A 16029-nucleotide genomic window follows, 5' to 3' on the forward strand; every position below is an offset into this window, starting at 1 on the left:
TGTCATTTATCACTGTATGCTATCCCAGTAAATTAGTAATATTTAGTGCAAAACCGTATGTGGTTAACTGTAACCTGACCTGTCTAGAACAACTGCACTATTGCCCAAAATGGCGATAAACTGTTAGATATCAAAAAGGCAGTGTTTTTGACCAAATAGCCTCTGTTAAATTTCAAAAAAGAAAATGAAAAATCTTCCAAATTACCATTTCTAAACTGATAACACTTAAAAAATAAGAAAGAAATGGGGGGGGCTGGTGTTGGTTTGACAATAGCATCCTTTGTTCCTCTTCCATTTCATAGCTAAACAGTATCTACGCACTGATTACCGGTTAGGCAGCTTTTACCTCTTTCCAGAAATGTTTGCTCTTTGATTATCTAGTGTTACCACTCTCTAAAATGCACTGGTTTTGCTGCTACAAGAATAAAAAAAAATGGACACTGTTCCTAATTTAGATGGTTACATGCTGTTTATTACATGCAGGGAACTGTTTTTCAAATGGTTAAGAATCTAAACCAGTCACAATTTTAATGCCCACTAGCGAGTAAGAAATATGTAGACGACAATGCTGGAATAGAATATTCCACAGAATATAAATATGATAAAATACTTTAACTCACAGTCTTCTTTTCTTTCAGAACAAAACATGTATGTAGTATGATTTCCTTAAAAAAAAAATCTATTATTCTATTCCCCATGGTTGGAGGAAATAAACAGTATTAAAATAAATCACATTTTGATTTGTAGAATAGTAATTTCTATTATGTTCTCAGTAACATTATGAATGGTGTGGCTTGCAGTATATAAATATACGTGTTAAAAACATGCACCTACAATAGTTTATATACAGTACATGTGGCCTTCAACCCTTCTGCTGCAGTCTATCTGATGTTGTATTGTACCTTGTGGTACAAAATCCTGAGGACTTTGGTTATAACAGAGATAGATTCCACAACTGAATAGTCAAGCTTTGGGGTCTAATGCATTAATTTTACCTGTATAAGGAAGGCTCTTTCTTGAGTGTGTCTGCACTGACATGTTGTTCCATTAGACTGTACAAGAGGATAGGAAGGGAAGTGAAGCTGATATTGTACAGTGTTAGATACGCAGTATCATATAAAGGCTGTAGATGGAAAAGAATTAAATCAGCTAGTTTTAATTTTAAAACAATCCACTGAATTACACTTGATTTAAAATGAATGAGTCATTTTTTTCAGAAAAACTTACTTATAAGGGAGAATACTGGTTTATCTCCTAAAAGATGGTACTCTTCTGGTGAACAATAGTTCCCTTTTTCCCTATCTTTATGCATTTATTTTTTTTCATTTCAACGCACTGAATGATGCTATTTGTCCCGAATTAGTAGTTTGTATGTGTACACCCCAGAAAAGATGACTCTGTTCTTTTACATTCTGAATTCTAAAAATGAACTGCTAGTTCAGATACTTATCTTTCAGGATTGCCTCTGTCTGTGATTGATAAGTTTAAACCTAATGGACCTTACAGGTTCCACAGAGATTACACATGGACTAACTCTTTTTGTTTTTCTGTTATTTTTTTACTTTGAAAGAACATTGCTTTTAGGATAATTCATCAAATTAATTTCTATAACTTAAACTGCCACTAAAAATCATATGAATCAGAAGTGATACTCTTCTTTTTACAATGTGTAAACTAACCTAGAAATTTTATTGGCTGAATAGGTACAGTGTCAAAGGCTCCATTTGTTTAAAAATGACAAAAAAAAAATTCAGCAGTGAGGTAAAAAAAAACAACACAAAAACACTAACCTGTTGTGAAAACCCACAGAAGAACTGATATAAAAACTGAGGAAAAATGAAGCAGACATTCTGAAAGATAAAGTGACACAGTTATGAAGTGAAATTTAAGCACAATGCATATGCTGTGTAGTAGTATAGCTATGCATATTACAGTTTTATAACACCAGTAACAGTAAACACTGCAGAAAGAGTAGAAAGAGTTGCATTCATTAAATATCAACACCATCACCATCTTACAGTAATACTGGTAAAAAATACTTAAAATATTTTGAAAGAAAACTCACATGACTACAGTTTCAAAATTCAAAGGCAGTTAATTTGTTATGCAGGAACACAGTTCAGTTAAGGCAAGGCAAAACAAGATGCAATCCACAGTAGGACACAACTTGTGATGAGCAAGGATGTTTATATTATGCTTAGCAGAGTTCCCAGCAAAGTAATTTTTAAGATGTTTCTAGCTGTGACCCAAACTTCATCACCTCCTAACTATAGATTCAATCAAACACTGAGCTTGAATTATCCTCTGAAACTTCCTTTCTATAATCTTCCATTGGTTACTGAAAGAACTTTGATTGGATCCCAACATTTCGATGTAATAAAACTATTTAAAAACGGGAAAGCACATTATAAACTTTCTCCACCCACACTAACCCAATGAATTTAGAAACTAACATAAATTAAGTTCTGCTAAATTCTCAAATACTACTTGCAATTTGATTTAAAAGGCCACTGTAGAGAAAACCAAGAAGTTAATGAAGTCAGTGCTGGAGTTTTTAAGAGAGAAAAGGCAAATTTCATTTTTAACCATAGCACTGATTACAGAATGCACTTATATAAAAGATCCACTTCATGATCTGGTTAACAACAATAATCCCATTTCAACTTTGCATCTGGAAGTCAACAAAATCCCTTTATGGAATTACAGCATTTTGGTACCATTGACTACATATAGTTAGATATTATTATGTGTATTTTTGAGATTCACATACTTATAAGAAGCATTATCCTACCTTATAAAAGAAGTATTGCACAAGTTCAGATATTCTAACATAATAGAAATGCCCATGAACAAGCAACATTTTTTTCAAATGTTTAAATTTAGGTATTGCATAGTCACTATTTCTTGCTGCTTGACGACCTTCTTTGCCAATGATTCCTTAAACAAAAAAAAAGAAAAAAAAAAGATGAAGCTGTTTAATAATGGAAGAGCTATTTAAAAGACACAATTATTTGAAAAGCTATGAAATTATAAAAAAATGCAATGACATTGATCTAGTAGATGATCACAACTGTGCTTCATAAAATTCCTGAAGTAAATGCACTATAAGTTGTCTGTAAAATGCAGAATTTAATTTAGACCACCTACTTTAAAGAAGCGTTTTTGTTATTTCATTTCAATTAATACTCTAAAAAGCACACTTACCTATACCAACATGTGCTTCTAGAATCATACTGACATCATTTGCTCCATCACCAATTGCTAATGTGATAGGGTGCTCCTTTGATAACTTAATCAATTTTACAATCTAGAAAAGAAGTAGTGTTAAAAACTCATCTGTGATGGCTTGGTTATTTCATATGAGTATACAATTAATTAAAAATGATGAACACAAAAACAGTATTGCCCAGTCTAACCACTACACATTATGATCATAGGAGGCTCTCTGTTTTAAAAATATTTGCTACTAACAAAAAAAAAAATTTATGTGATATAAACTAGTATACAACAGTCAACAAGTACTTAAAATACGTAATGCACACGTTTTTCTATCTGGATTCTTCTAACTTGACTTCCCACTTATATTAAAAATAAAGATTAAATATCACCCCACAATAATAAATAATTCAGGTTCTTGTAATATCAACAGATAGTTGACAATTCAAAGCTTGTTAGGTTAAAAAGGAAGCAATTAGTTCCATTCATTAAATACGTTCATTTATCAGCATGTACCAACCATAAAATTTGCACAATATGTACATAAGTCAAATTCAGGTGCACAGCTGGGTGCCATTTTAGCATACCATTACCTAAATTGCTTGCTAGTAGAAATTAGCCCTACTCATTTTGTTTGGTTTCTTTTTGCTTTTTCCATTTTAGAAGATACAAAAGTGAATGTTAACATTTTAACTTATTGTAAGTCGTACAGAATATTAGTTTCCAATATTTACATGCATATGCTACTTCAGAAAAGAAATACAAACCTGTGCTTTTTGTAGAGGTGCCATTCGACAGCATAACACCGCACTGCAGTTCCTGCAAATTTCAAGAAAGAGCTCTCTGTAGTTAGCTGAGCTCCCATCTTGTCTTGGTTTCATTATTAATGATAATGCTGCTCCATCAATAATTAAACCATAATCTTGCATATCAGTTGAAAGCCTGTTCAGGAATAAAATATAAACTAAGAGTCACTGTAAAATTCTCAGTCGTATTTTAATGTTGGCAATAGGTCTTCTGTGAAAATTAATTAATGAAAAAAATAGTGAGTAGAGAATATTGCATCATTAATACACCTCAAAAGGAAATTCATTGTACAGGATTTCTATGTATGACATTTTAACATTCTAGCTTATGTTGAATGCATTCAGTGCTTCAGCAATTTGAACACAGCAATCTGATAACTCACTGGCTTGGACAGTGAGTATGAGTGTATAAGAAACAGTCTTGCAGTGGCCTCAAAGGGCTCCAAGAAATGCTGTAAGGTAAACTGAGTTGTAGAACATTCCATAATACAGGGAGAAAAAAGTTAAAAAGAAAGGCCCTTGGTACTTTTTACAAAATCTACTTTGATGGGGAAAGTAACATTGTTTTTCAGGGGCCTACATTTAAGGAGTTTAAACCATGCTTAAACAATGCTTTGAAGGCAACATTTAAAAGAGACTTGTTGGCCTGGAGAGTTAAGGCTACTGTTTGCATTTACGGTAGGCATACTTGCGTTTAGTACAACGAGTAAGCCTGATACAAGTACACCTGGGGAAGCTTTCAAACAGCTAATGTGGGCATTGCTAAAAGTGTAGCCATGGTTGCACAAAGCACAATTTAGCACAATAAAATATGCTGAACAACACGGGGAGATGCTCTACTCTGAGAGTCACACCGCAAGAGCAGTTTTCTGCAGCATCCCAACTAGTTATTTCACAGCTCCCTTCCATTTGCCTAAATTACTCAGTAGCCTCAGGCTCTAGCTCAGCAGTGAGTGCTGTATAAACAGAAAGTCAGGTTTATTTGTGTCCTAGTTTCAGTGTTCCAAGGTAATATTACCGTGTGTGGGTTTTCAACAAACATGGTTTCACCATGACCAGTGAAAACCACCACATTTATTAATGTTATTTAACCTATTTTAAGCATCTCCATCTTTCCTACTAGACGCTATTTTTGACAAATAATGTAAAGTACCGCAAACTGTATTTTAAAATAGTTTACAGATACTTTTCACCAATTTGCTACCATTGGCACAGATAGGACAACACCATTAGTATAACAAAACATCTACCAAAAATTTATCATAATGAAGCCTAGGTAATGTACTGATCGTTGGCCATATCATAGTGAAAGGTTTTCAGCTTGAATTTGAACATCCAGGCAAAATCTTGCTATTAATATAATTGCATATTTTCCAATTCTGCAGCCAAACACAAGAAATTCTGATGAGTCTTAATGTCTAAAAAATTGGTATTGCACAAGAAAGTAAAAAAACACGTTTAAACATAAGCTGAAAAAACTGTGGAATGTAAGCTGAAAGTGGAACAGATGATTCAGAGAAAAATATTAAGTTCTTTTTTAAATATGAAGTTTAAGAGATATATTTAACTGAATATGCAAATGTGACTGATTAGACCAATGAGATTTAAGTATAAGGAGAGCTAAGACAGATGCACCAGCCCGGAGTTTCAAGCCATAAGGCTAAGAGTTTTACAATCTCTCTGTTAAAGTATCACAAATACTTTTTGTATTCCTTGTTGTTCCTTTACTATAAATTTATTGTAAATGTACACAAAATGTACATACTAGCTGATTCCACATTAAAAAGAAACACGAAGCAAATACACATCGTTACATCTGAAAGACCAACAACAACATCTTAAGATGATAAATATCTTTTTCAGTCTAATTCCTAGTTTTTTACGGGATATAAAAGGAGGTTACCTAAAGGACTATGTAATGTGTGTCAGCTACTAAGCTTCAAGTAAGTAGCCTAGCTACTAGCATGAGGCATTCATATTATACCAGTGGTTTTGCTTTATAATGCCATTTTTCTATCTTATTCCCTGCTATGTTTCAAGGAAATCATTTCTGCACATGATTCTTATCCTTCTTCTGACATTCAAAAAACACGTAAGTCAGTGTTTTCTGTATAATTTACCTTTCTATTTAGGGAACTTGAACTATTTTTATGCACACCAGAAGATGTGGTACTACGCTGTTGCCTGTCACCTGTCTGTAAATACATGATAATCTTCCCTAGAAATAGCACAGTAGAGAGACACAGCATAGCTCCCTTAGGACGTGGTCTTATCAAGAAAGTCGCGTCATATACTGACTCTGATTACAGAAATAAATCATGTCTGCTTCCCTTTTAGAAGTGTGAAACAGTATTTTACTTCACTATTGCTTTTGCCAAGAATCAGTATTGCTTCAGTGGAAAGATATATAATTAAAATCAGCTGTGATTTTTCTTTTAACATTTCAAGCAGGTCCAGTAATGAGATGGAGAGACAGCCACAACTGTAAAAATGTAAACCTATACGGAGCAAACTTATATGTAATTGACATACAATAATTTACACTATGATAACAGAAACCGAAACACTATATTGATGGTCTTAAGATATTCAATCAAGCATGTAATTATTTATGAAATGCACAGAAGTCCATTCCTAGCTTGAAAATTCAACTTTTTCCTTACCCTGACAAACTATCACTGGTTAGGCTGCCACTGTGTCTTAGGACAGTTTTGCTTAGATCAAAAAGCACATCGTGTAAACTGTGTTCCTCAATTTTCTTTGTCGTTAGCTCAAGTATTTGTGTATTTCTCCGGAAGAGTTTGCAAGCATAGCAAGTAGCTGCAGCAGTCTCCATTTTGTCTCCCGTCAGAACCCAAACTTTAATTCCAGCTTTCTGGAGTGCTTCAATAGTGTCAGCAGCTTTTTCTTGTAGCCTGTGGAAGTCAATTGACATCAGACAATAGTTTGCTTGGAAATGAGAAATTCACAGGTTCTTTTTGAAAGCTTTTCATAACCAAATAAAAAATTTCAATAAAAGTGATTAGATCTAAGAATTTTCCCCAAGGTGTGAATCTAAAAATGCTAGTACATTATAAATGATTTGACACTTGCAAAGTGCTCAAAGTTTCACCTTTCACTTATATAGCCTAAAGGACAAGATGCTTTATTCCCCAGATAAGTACTTCACTTAAAACATTTTTAGTGCTTTCAGCTAATGACATCAAGTAAAGAATTACTGAAGAGTTATTAAAGTCACCTCCCAGTTTTAATACAGTTCTTAAATTTAAGACATAACATAGATCCTTCCTTTATTTCCTCAATACCCATTTCATAGTTATTTCTTCCAAAACATTTCCCTACAGTTTGCTCAATAAGGTGCAATACATGTATATTGCTTGAATATACTGATTTTTGTACCTATTGTTATTAAATTACTATTTCATAAAATTACCATGAGTAACTTAAGTAAACTAGAGATATGGAATTCACTCCAATAAATGGACTTATCTCTAATCCAGAAAAACAGCTACAAGAGAGCCATTAACTACCTCCCCTAGCAGACATTTCCTTGTTTATAAACACTGGAGCAAGTGTCCTAAACATCCCTAAGAAATGTACTAACCGATCTTCAACAGCTGTAGCACCAAGTAAAATAAAATCTCTTTCTATCTTCTCATATGCTTCTGCCAATTTCTTTTCCCGGTCCTGGAGGGCCAACTTTGCATTTTGTAGCAGCTTCTGTGCATTGCTATATTCTTCGGCTGTGAGCTTTTTATATGCAACACACAGTGTTCGCAGTCCCTCCTAAAGAATGTAATCAAAAGAAACAATATGCATCCCATACAACTGTTCTTAGATTTCTTGCTGTTTACACTGTAATATTGGAAAAATTTGAATGATTTTACTGTTCATTTACATGCTCATTTTTATAGTAAAGCGAGTATAGTATAATATAGACGAGAAAACAGGGGTCAGCTTGATTCTGTGCTGCCCTGGAAGCAGTTACAACCTGAGGGACAAACTTCAGTCCTCCAGAAGAGAAACAGATCAGCCACCCAACTATATGTACGGGATTACCAGGGAAAAGAAGGTCATGCTAAAGCTTTCCTTCCCTATCTTTATAATTAGGCAGGATGAGTCAGAAGAAATAATACTGATATAAATAGTAGCTCTGTAGAGTCAGTCTGTTGATGCTGTGTTGCAGCAGATACAGGGACAAGGACAGAGACAACACATCACAGTGAGTGTTCAAAGTGAAAATCCAACTGTGTCATTTCAATCAACTGCAAACCAGAATTCAGTTGTGGGTGTTTCAGACTGGATCAAGCTTTTGGATTTGGTGATGAGTAAGAAAAAAGAGTGCATAGACCACATAAGGGAAAAAAAAAAAAAAAGCTGCTATAACACAGAAAGAATATTTTGCTATCTCAAATATATTGCCTCTCACAACACCATTTAACTGGAGCTTATCTTCATAAACATTATTCCGGTAGGTCTTTGTATAGTTACTTAGTACAAATGCAAGGACAAGAATTCAGAAAGTTTCAGGACACTTGCTATTGATAAGGACAGATGCCAGATGTCTGCCTGTATCTTCTCTCAGAAGCTTCTGTATGTAGAAGTAAGTCCTATAAGCAATTAACTAGGATGAAGAAACAGCTGGATTTCTCTCTTGACAGACCATTGGATCGATATGATGCATGAACATTTCTTTCAGTTTCATTAGCCTCCTTCTTTTCTAATTACCTGACAACTGTTTTGTGTAGTAAAACCTATAACTTACATCAATGAATACCTAATGCATTCCTATCTCACCAGAACTGCTACTTGGAAGATGAGATGGAGTAAAAATTCAGATAAGGAAGTAACACAAACTGCGTGTGTGCACTTGGGTATAGAATAATTTCTGTGCCTGGGAAGAAAAATCTGTTACAATATCAATCAGGAGGTCAGGACACTTAAAATCTTTGATATCACATGAACAACTCAGTAGAAACTTAATACCCGCTGGAATCTTACCACTGCATTGCGTTCAACTCTGGATCGTATTTGGTCAATTTTGCCTTCTTTAACTCTAGGAAATATGGAAGAATCTGCTCCCTTACAAAACAGAAATATATCACCTAGAAGAGACAGCACGGAATTCAAAACAGCCAGATATATTTGTATCTAGATAAGAAACCTTTCAAATAGATTTCTTCCAACAGTTTTATAACATTTGCACACATGCTGATACCCATTCCCCTTTTTTAATGAAAGGCACACAGACCATGGAAAAAACGATTAACTCTTTGATAAACCTGCAATAAATTTAAGTGAAATAAAAACCCCTAACAGGACACAGCATGTGGTAGTCCTACCTGTTGAAGATTTAACAATTACACTCATTCTCCGTCTCACAGAATCAAAGCTCAAAACCTCTAATAATTCAAACCTGAAAAAGAAACAGAATATTTTTTTAAACAACTCTTGTTTTTTTTCAGATACCTAAACTAGGTATTAAAGCTTCAAGCATATGGAATAAAATATCACTCCTAACATGAAAGGTTATATTGAATACCATGGAACATGAAGTACTACAGAATGAAATAGCACACTACAAATAGCTAATGGAGAGGTGAGGGCTCAACTGCTAATTACTTGAAACAGAATCTGAATGCGTGATGTTCTGTGCTGTTCTTCAATATCTAGTTCCCGAAAACAGTAAATATAACTTATTTTAGCAGAAGACTAGAAACCTCATAGAAGAGCGCTATACTACCTAAAGAGTAACAAAATCCATGCCTATAATACCTAGGCATAGCCATAGGACTTGAAATACAGAGATGTTTACATGGAAGTCCTTATTTAATATTCTTCAAATTCTAATTCTGACTATTCCTAAATGTGCCAAAGTAATTTCATAACTCCTCCTCAAGTGTCAACTGACAAGTTAATAAAATGAAAAAAAAAAAAACAAACTTATGCTTGCCACTATTATAATTGTAATTGTTTTTATGATTTGACTTGATCATCCCACATTCCTTTGTTTTCTAGGAAGAAAAATGAACAGAAACTCTTGCTCTGCTGTTTTTATATCATTTATCAATTTATATACATTAAACATTTACTCTATCTTCTTTTCCCCCTTTTTTCCAGCACAAACATAAATATCAATCTTTTCAGGATTCATTTCTATAGATATTGTGCTTACGAAATAGATTTGATGGTTAATTAGCTCATTCAGTTCTAAGTCCTTACAACGACCTTACAGCCAGTAAAAGACCACAATGTTTATTTCACTAAAGCAATAGAAGATTCTAACAAAGAGCTGGATCAGGACTATACCTACAAACTGTGATACAATTTGGGCTCATACCATTTTATTAAAAAATTACCATTTACCATATAAACAAAGGAAAAATATCCATAGTTCCTAACACTATTGATCTATAACATTAGGTCAAGAACCACCATGTCACACTTTTGTTGTTATTTCAATTTTCCTTATTTCATACACTGTCAAACTAACAGACTTAAAGATATAAAACTACAGTGTATGTTTAAAATTGTAAGTATTAGGTCATTTACATTTATACTAAAACACACAATTTGTGACTTTTTGAATTTAAAATTAACATATAGGGAAAGAATGATTAATTAAACATATCAATAAAACTTTCTTTCCTCTGACTCATTTTGATGTATTTTAAGCGCTCACTTTTCGCTGTTATTTTCCCGATTTAAGATCTCCATGTAATTGTCCTTCAGGCTTACATAGGTGTAACCAAGTCTGTAAAATGAAACATGTATAAAGAGAATGAACACAATAAAAATTTAATATGTATAACATAATATGTCAGACAGATTTAAAGCTGAGCTTATCTTCAGAAAATAAACACAACTGTTTTTATTTGATTTATGAATATAATCATGACTGCATATTAAGAAAATCATCAGCTATAGATGATTTGGTGTTTGCTATTAGGATTTTTTTGCTGAAAACAACTTTGAACTTCAGTAATCAGATCTCCAAATTTAAAAAGTACTATACTTAATTACATACATACTTCTGTATTCCCTCAACTAAAGCAACTTCATCAGGTGATGATGATATATATATACGAGATTTTCTTGAGTGCTCGTTTTTCTTCAATCCATCTACATTGTCATCATCTTTTACTTGAACAGTGTGGCAAAGACAAAGAGCTCGGAAAAATAGCTCTTCTCTCTCCTAATAAATAAAAGAAATCATTGTCATTAGTTTTTATCACTTTCAAGTATTCCTTAAAAAGCTTTTTTCTTTTGGAGGCTAGTAATGTCAGTGATTACTACTGTTTATTATCATATACAGGCAGTATCATAGGTCACCTGCCCTTTAGGAGAAGCCAACCCTGTGGTGTCACACAACTGGTTAATAGCTGCTAGTACTACTAACACTGCCATGCAAGTCAAGCTGCTGATGGCCCCCAAAAACCCAGTGTGCATCTCTTGCCTCCTCTGAGATTCTACATGTGGCTAAAGGTTTTTTGTTTTGTTTTTAATTTGTTTAAACTTTGACAACCAGTATTAAATACTAGCCAAGGTACAATTCTAGGAGTCCTGAATCCAGACAGAGAGACACAGCATCTGCAGCACAAGTGTTAATAGGTTTTAGAGATTTCAATTTCTTGTGCAGCTTGAATACCTCTCAGATCTATATAAAATAAAAGGAGTGTGACATTCTGGAGTGACAAAAGGAGTGACATTCTGGCAGCTGGAGCCAACAACTTCCATAACGTTTCAGATGGTTTGGCAATAGCACCTTAGCCATTTCTTGTTTCTGGTTTGAGAGTCACACCACAAAGAGATTTCTATTTCATGGATAAATGGCTGTGTTCTAACTGTATCTTTGTTTCTGAATCTTCTGTGCTGTTCAATACAAACTGTGTCTGTGCCATTTTAATTTGAGGCCAAAAACACAGCTACCTTGGGACCATGTTCAGACGGGTAAAAACTGTAAGGCTGTTGAATTTAAGACATCTTATTTTGCCATGGTGAAGGTTATGGCGAAAGTATGATCTGAGACTGTGTTGATACATTTTAAAACATATTGTCCATTGGTTGTGGTTATCCTGCCCATTTGTACAATGCTCATCTGCTGACATGTGAATTCTCCTTAATGTTCACTTATTTTAATTTGTTTTACGTTCCAAAAAAGCCAAAGCATGTACTTGCTGCGTGTAATACATTTCAGATGTGGCTATATTAATTCACTTTTAAAAGCAAATGAGTTTGATTATAAACCTTTCTATAACCACATATACACTCAGTGATGATTGAGCAAGTGTTTGCATTGAACATTCATTTTCCCCTTTACGAGTTTCCTGCCTTGATTTCCCTACTGAAGCCAGTGTAAAATGGAAATCAGCTATTATGTATCTTTATCTATTAACTAGAGAAAGTTCTGCATTTCTTGGTTTTATTTAATTCAGTTTTACAGCTTCAGTAAGTTGGAAAACTTCCTATTAAGCATCTAAATCTTACTCTGAACTATGAAAGGAAAGCATTCATGCTGTCATACATTCCCTGCAGGTATATCCTTTGGTTACTGAAGTTCAAGAATGCTGTATTTCTGCAGTTCCCTTCATCAGCATAATTCATTTTTCATGTTTCACTGTAAAAAACAAGGACCTAGAAAGAGTCACCATACCTTTCCACTTGTTCCTGGAGAAGAATCTATCATATCAATGCCCGTACAATCATGAAGAATTTGGCCATTACAGATAACGTGTGGTATATAAACATGCCCCTCAATGCAACATTCTACAAATGCCATGTTGTTCTCAGTTAATGTTCCTGTTTTATCTGTGAAGACATACTCAATCTGCAAATGAACACAAATTAGAAACAGCAGGAATATGAACAGAGACCTTTCAAGGTATCTTAACAAATGGGCTGGATGTTACTGGGCTACACCTTTCTTTAAAGATGCAAGCTATTTCAGAAAAGAAAGACAGAAGTTTCTTTCAGGAATCATCTTCCATGGAAATGGGGAACTAATTTTTTTTATCATACAAGAGTACCAGTAAAGCTCTCCTACCAGACAACACTTATAAATAATGTTTAACATACTTTTACTTTTCTCTCAAGCTCCTTTTTGGTTTTTAATGTCTTGCTAGCTGCAAAACAGATACTCATGGAAACAAAATGAATAAAAATTTCATTTGGCAGGGATGATTACTTAATGTGCATGCCTGGATTTGCATCAGTTCCTTTCAGAACAGTCTTCAGGCTACTGTCAAAGTTTCCCACTACAACTACTCTAGTGTAAATGAACACTGAGTAATTATCACGTACAGTTATATACATGTACTAAAAATATGTGCATTGTTATTGCATTGAAAGTCTCTTCTTTCTGTCTCAATATTGATTTTTTGATTCCTTTTATCTTTTACAGTAAACCATGGCATTAAAGGCTAATAACAGCAAAAACAAAACTGAAAAGTGACCTCACCAGAGCTGTACAAAGGGGAAGGATCCACCTTCCTCCACCTGTTGGCACCACTCCTAATGTAGACCAGGGGGCTACTGGCTACCTTTGCCACAAGGGCACACTGCAGGCTCATGTTGAGCTTGGTGTCCTCCCGGATCCCCAGGGCCTTTTCTGCAAAGATGCTTTCCCCTGGGTGGGTCCCACTGTGCCCCATCACCCAGATCATTAATGAAGATGTTAAGCAGGACAGGACCCAGTACTTGGACCCACTGGAGCGCTGCACTAATTACTGGCCTCCAGCTAGACTTCATGCCACTGATCACCACCCTCTGGGCCTTTTCGTCATCAAAGGGTGTCATTTCATCTCCTTTTACTTTAAGGAATTTAGATGCTTATATAACCTCCCTCTATAGTCAATGGAGAGAAATCATTACCTTCATGAAGTGTTTATCCTTTACTAATACAGTTAACCATGATAGGCAGAGCTAATTATCTAGCGTAGCTACTTAACAACCACTATATAGGTATCTATAATATAGATGCCTTTTTGTACCTATATTGCAGGCACTTCTGCCAGGTTAAGAGGGGTGTGCGTGCTGATGTGTCTGTTCAGTGAATGTGGAAAATTCCCAAACAGCTTAGATTATATATCTGCTTTCTGGATAACTTAAATTTGGTGAGATGATTCAGCCTAAAGTCTCAGAATCTGCAAACGATTCAGAAGATATATAAATTTGCTCCTGCTTGAATGTACAATAATAATATTATTTGCCAAAGACATATTGGCAAATATATATATATATATTGGCAAATACATATTGGCAAAGATATATTAGCAAATATGTAAGAGAGCATTTGTGTAGGAAAAATTAATACAGAACTAATCTTCTAGATTAGCTACAATATATAAAATATGATATGAAACCCTAAAATAAATTTCAACAATGGAAACACCAATTTAATAATTTAATAATTTAATAATTTAAATTTAAATATCACTAAAGAAAATTCATTTTAAATCTGCAAAAAAATCACAGTTGCAATGAATTTTTAAATAAAAAATTACTGTACATCAATGAAATTTATTTTTATGGCAGAAATAGTAGAAAAATGCATAATTTGATGAAATTTACCTGTCCCAACTCTTCATTGAGGTCAGAAGTATTCACCAGTGGTCCTTCACTTGTCTCTTCATCAAACATCTCCTCATCCCATGTAAGGAAATAAGAACCAAGAAATTTTTGCATTTCCACAGTGACATACATGGATACAGGAATAATGTAGTTGAAAAGAACCATGAACGCAAGGAAGTCTGTAAATGCTTGAAGAAACTGCCAAGGAAACAAGACAAAAATATTAATTTTTCATGTACCATCAAAAACGGGAAGGTGACTACTTAGATTTGCAAATTATTTTTTCTAACAGTTTTCAAACAGTAAACCACACCATTCACATCTCGCAGTTCAGCACAGAATGCAAACTTTCATGATCTATAACACAACTATTGGGGCATAAAGGAACATCTTTTTAACTTTGTATTTTTCTTTAGAAACATACAGTTAAAGATACAAGTTACTGCTGCAAAGTTCTAGAGCAACTAATGAGAGCGACTGCATATAAATGGTGAACAAGTCTATGTGAACAAGAAAACAATATGCATTTGCATATTCACAAATTACCAGAAGAATATCACAAAACTACAGTAAGTCATTCAAGGATTACTAGATTACATAACCTTCAGGCAGTATCATCATCATTTAGTGTAACAAAGGAATTTTTTCTCCACTTTGGGAATATTTAGTGAAGTAATACTATGCTTTCTGTAATACAGGGCTCAGTTCATTTCTTGGTATTCTTCCTTGACTATATCCTTGTTCTCATAAGGATGCTGGACACTGGCAACTGTGCTGGTCTCTAGTGCTTATAACAGTTACAGGAATATATGAAACTGAGAGGTATTATGACAGAGATTCCTACAGTAGATTCTTCTGATCAAATGTCTGTTATGTAATTGCCACTAGTTGGGTGATTCCTTTCAGTCCTATGTTTCTTTGCAAGAGTTGAGCTCTTCTCTTATTGATGTAACTCACCTCAATACCAGGAATCTCAGAAAACAAACAAACAAACAAAAAACCCCACATATTTGCATGGGAGTTTTTATACTAAAACAAAGACCTCATAATGCTTAATCAGTCTTCAGTTAAATTCACATAAACAACTTATGTGCAAAAATTCATATACAGGCTTCCCAGAAAATATACCACCACCACTGCTGGGAAAAGTAACAATTCATGACCTGTAAACAAGCAGGCTGTATATACTTTTCAGTAGAATTCTTATAAATGTAGGGGTTAGTGAAACTTTTTTGGTATTTTATTTCCATACCACATTTCTTTTCCTTTCTGGCTCTGTTTTCCAATTGTACCATGGCTCATCACGATAGTCTTTACTCTGCCACACGTGCTTCAAGACAGTATTTATTAGCGCTTTACTGATGAGAATACAGAGGTATACAATAAGGAATACATTCATTGATCTAAAAGAAAATAAAGTAAAAATTAAAATGACAAT

The 16029-nt window shown here is 34.1% G+C and overlaps 1 protein-coding gene across 4 annotated transcripts in view; it reads right to left on the reverse strand.

The window, feature by feature from the left end:
* The window catches only part of ATP11A (ATPase phospholipid transporting 11A), a 123491-nt gene that overhangs the window by 18579 nt on the left and 88883 nt on the right, over positions 1–16029 (reverse strand). For all 4 annotated transcript variants that reach the window (XM_005021829.6, XM_072031827.1, XM_072031845.1 and 1 more), the window contains exons 11-24: positions 15844–15994; positions 14592–14789; positions 12676–12849; positions 11054–11217; positions 10705–10776; positions 9365–9438; positions 9024–9127; positions 7627–7808; positions 6686–6937; positions 3984–4158; positions 3205–3307; positions 2792–2937; positions 1791–1850; positions 996–1123 (exon numbers count right to left, since the gene is read on the reverse strand). In XM_005021829.6, the coding sequence (XP_005021886.1) occupies positions 996–1123; positions 1791–1850; positions 2792–2937; positions 3205–3307; positions 3984–4158; positions 6686–6937; positions 7627–7808; positions 9024–9127; positions 9365–9438; positions 10705–10776; positions 11054–11217; positions 12676–12849; positions 14592–14789; positions 15844–15994 (1983 nt within the window). The remainder of the gene's footprint in view (positions 1–995; positions 1124–1790; positions 1851–2791; positions 2938–3204; positions 3308–3983; positions 4159–6685; positions 6938–7626; positions 7809–9023; positions 9128–9364; positions 9439–10704; positions 10777–11053; positions 11218–12675; positions 12850–14591; positions 14790–15843; positions 15995–16029) is intronic.

The sequence above is a fragment of the Anas platyrhynchos genome, chromosome 1 (assembly GCF_047663525.1).
Source record: "Anas platyrhynchos isolate ZD024472 breed Pekin duck chromosome 1, IASCAAS_PekinDuck_T2T, whole genome shotgun sequence".
In the NCBI taxonomy this organism is placed as follows: domain Eukaryota; kingdom Metazoa; phylum Chordata; class Aves; order Anseriformes; family Anatidae; genus Anas; species Anas platyrhynchos.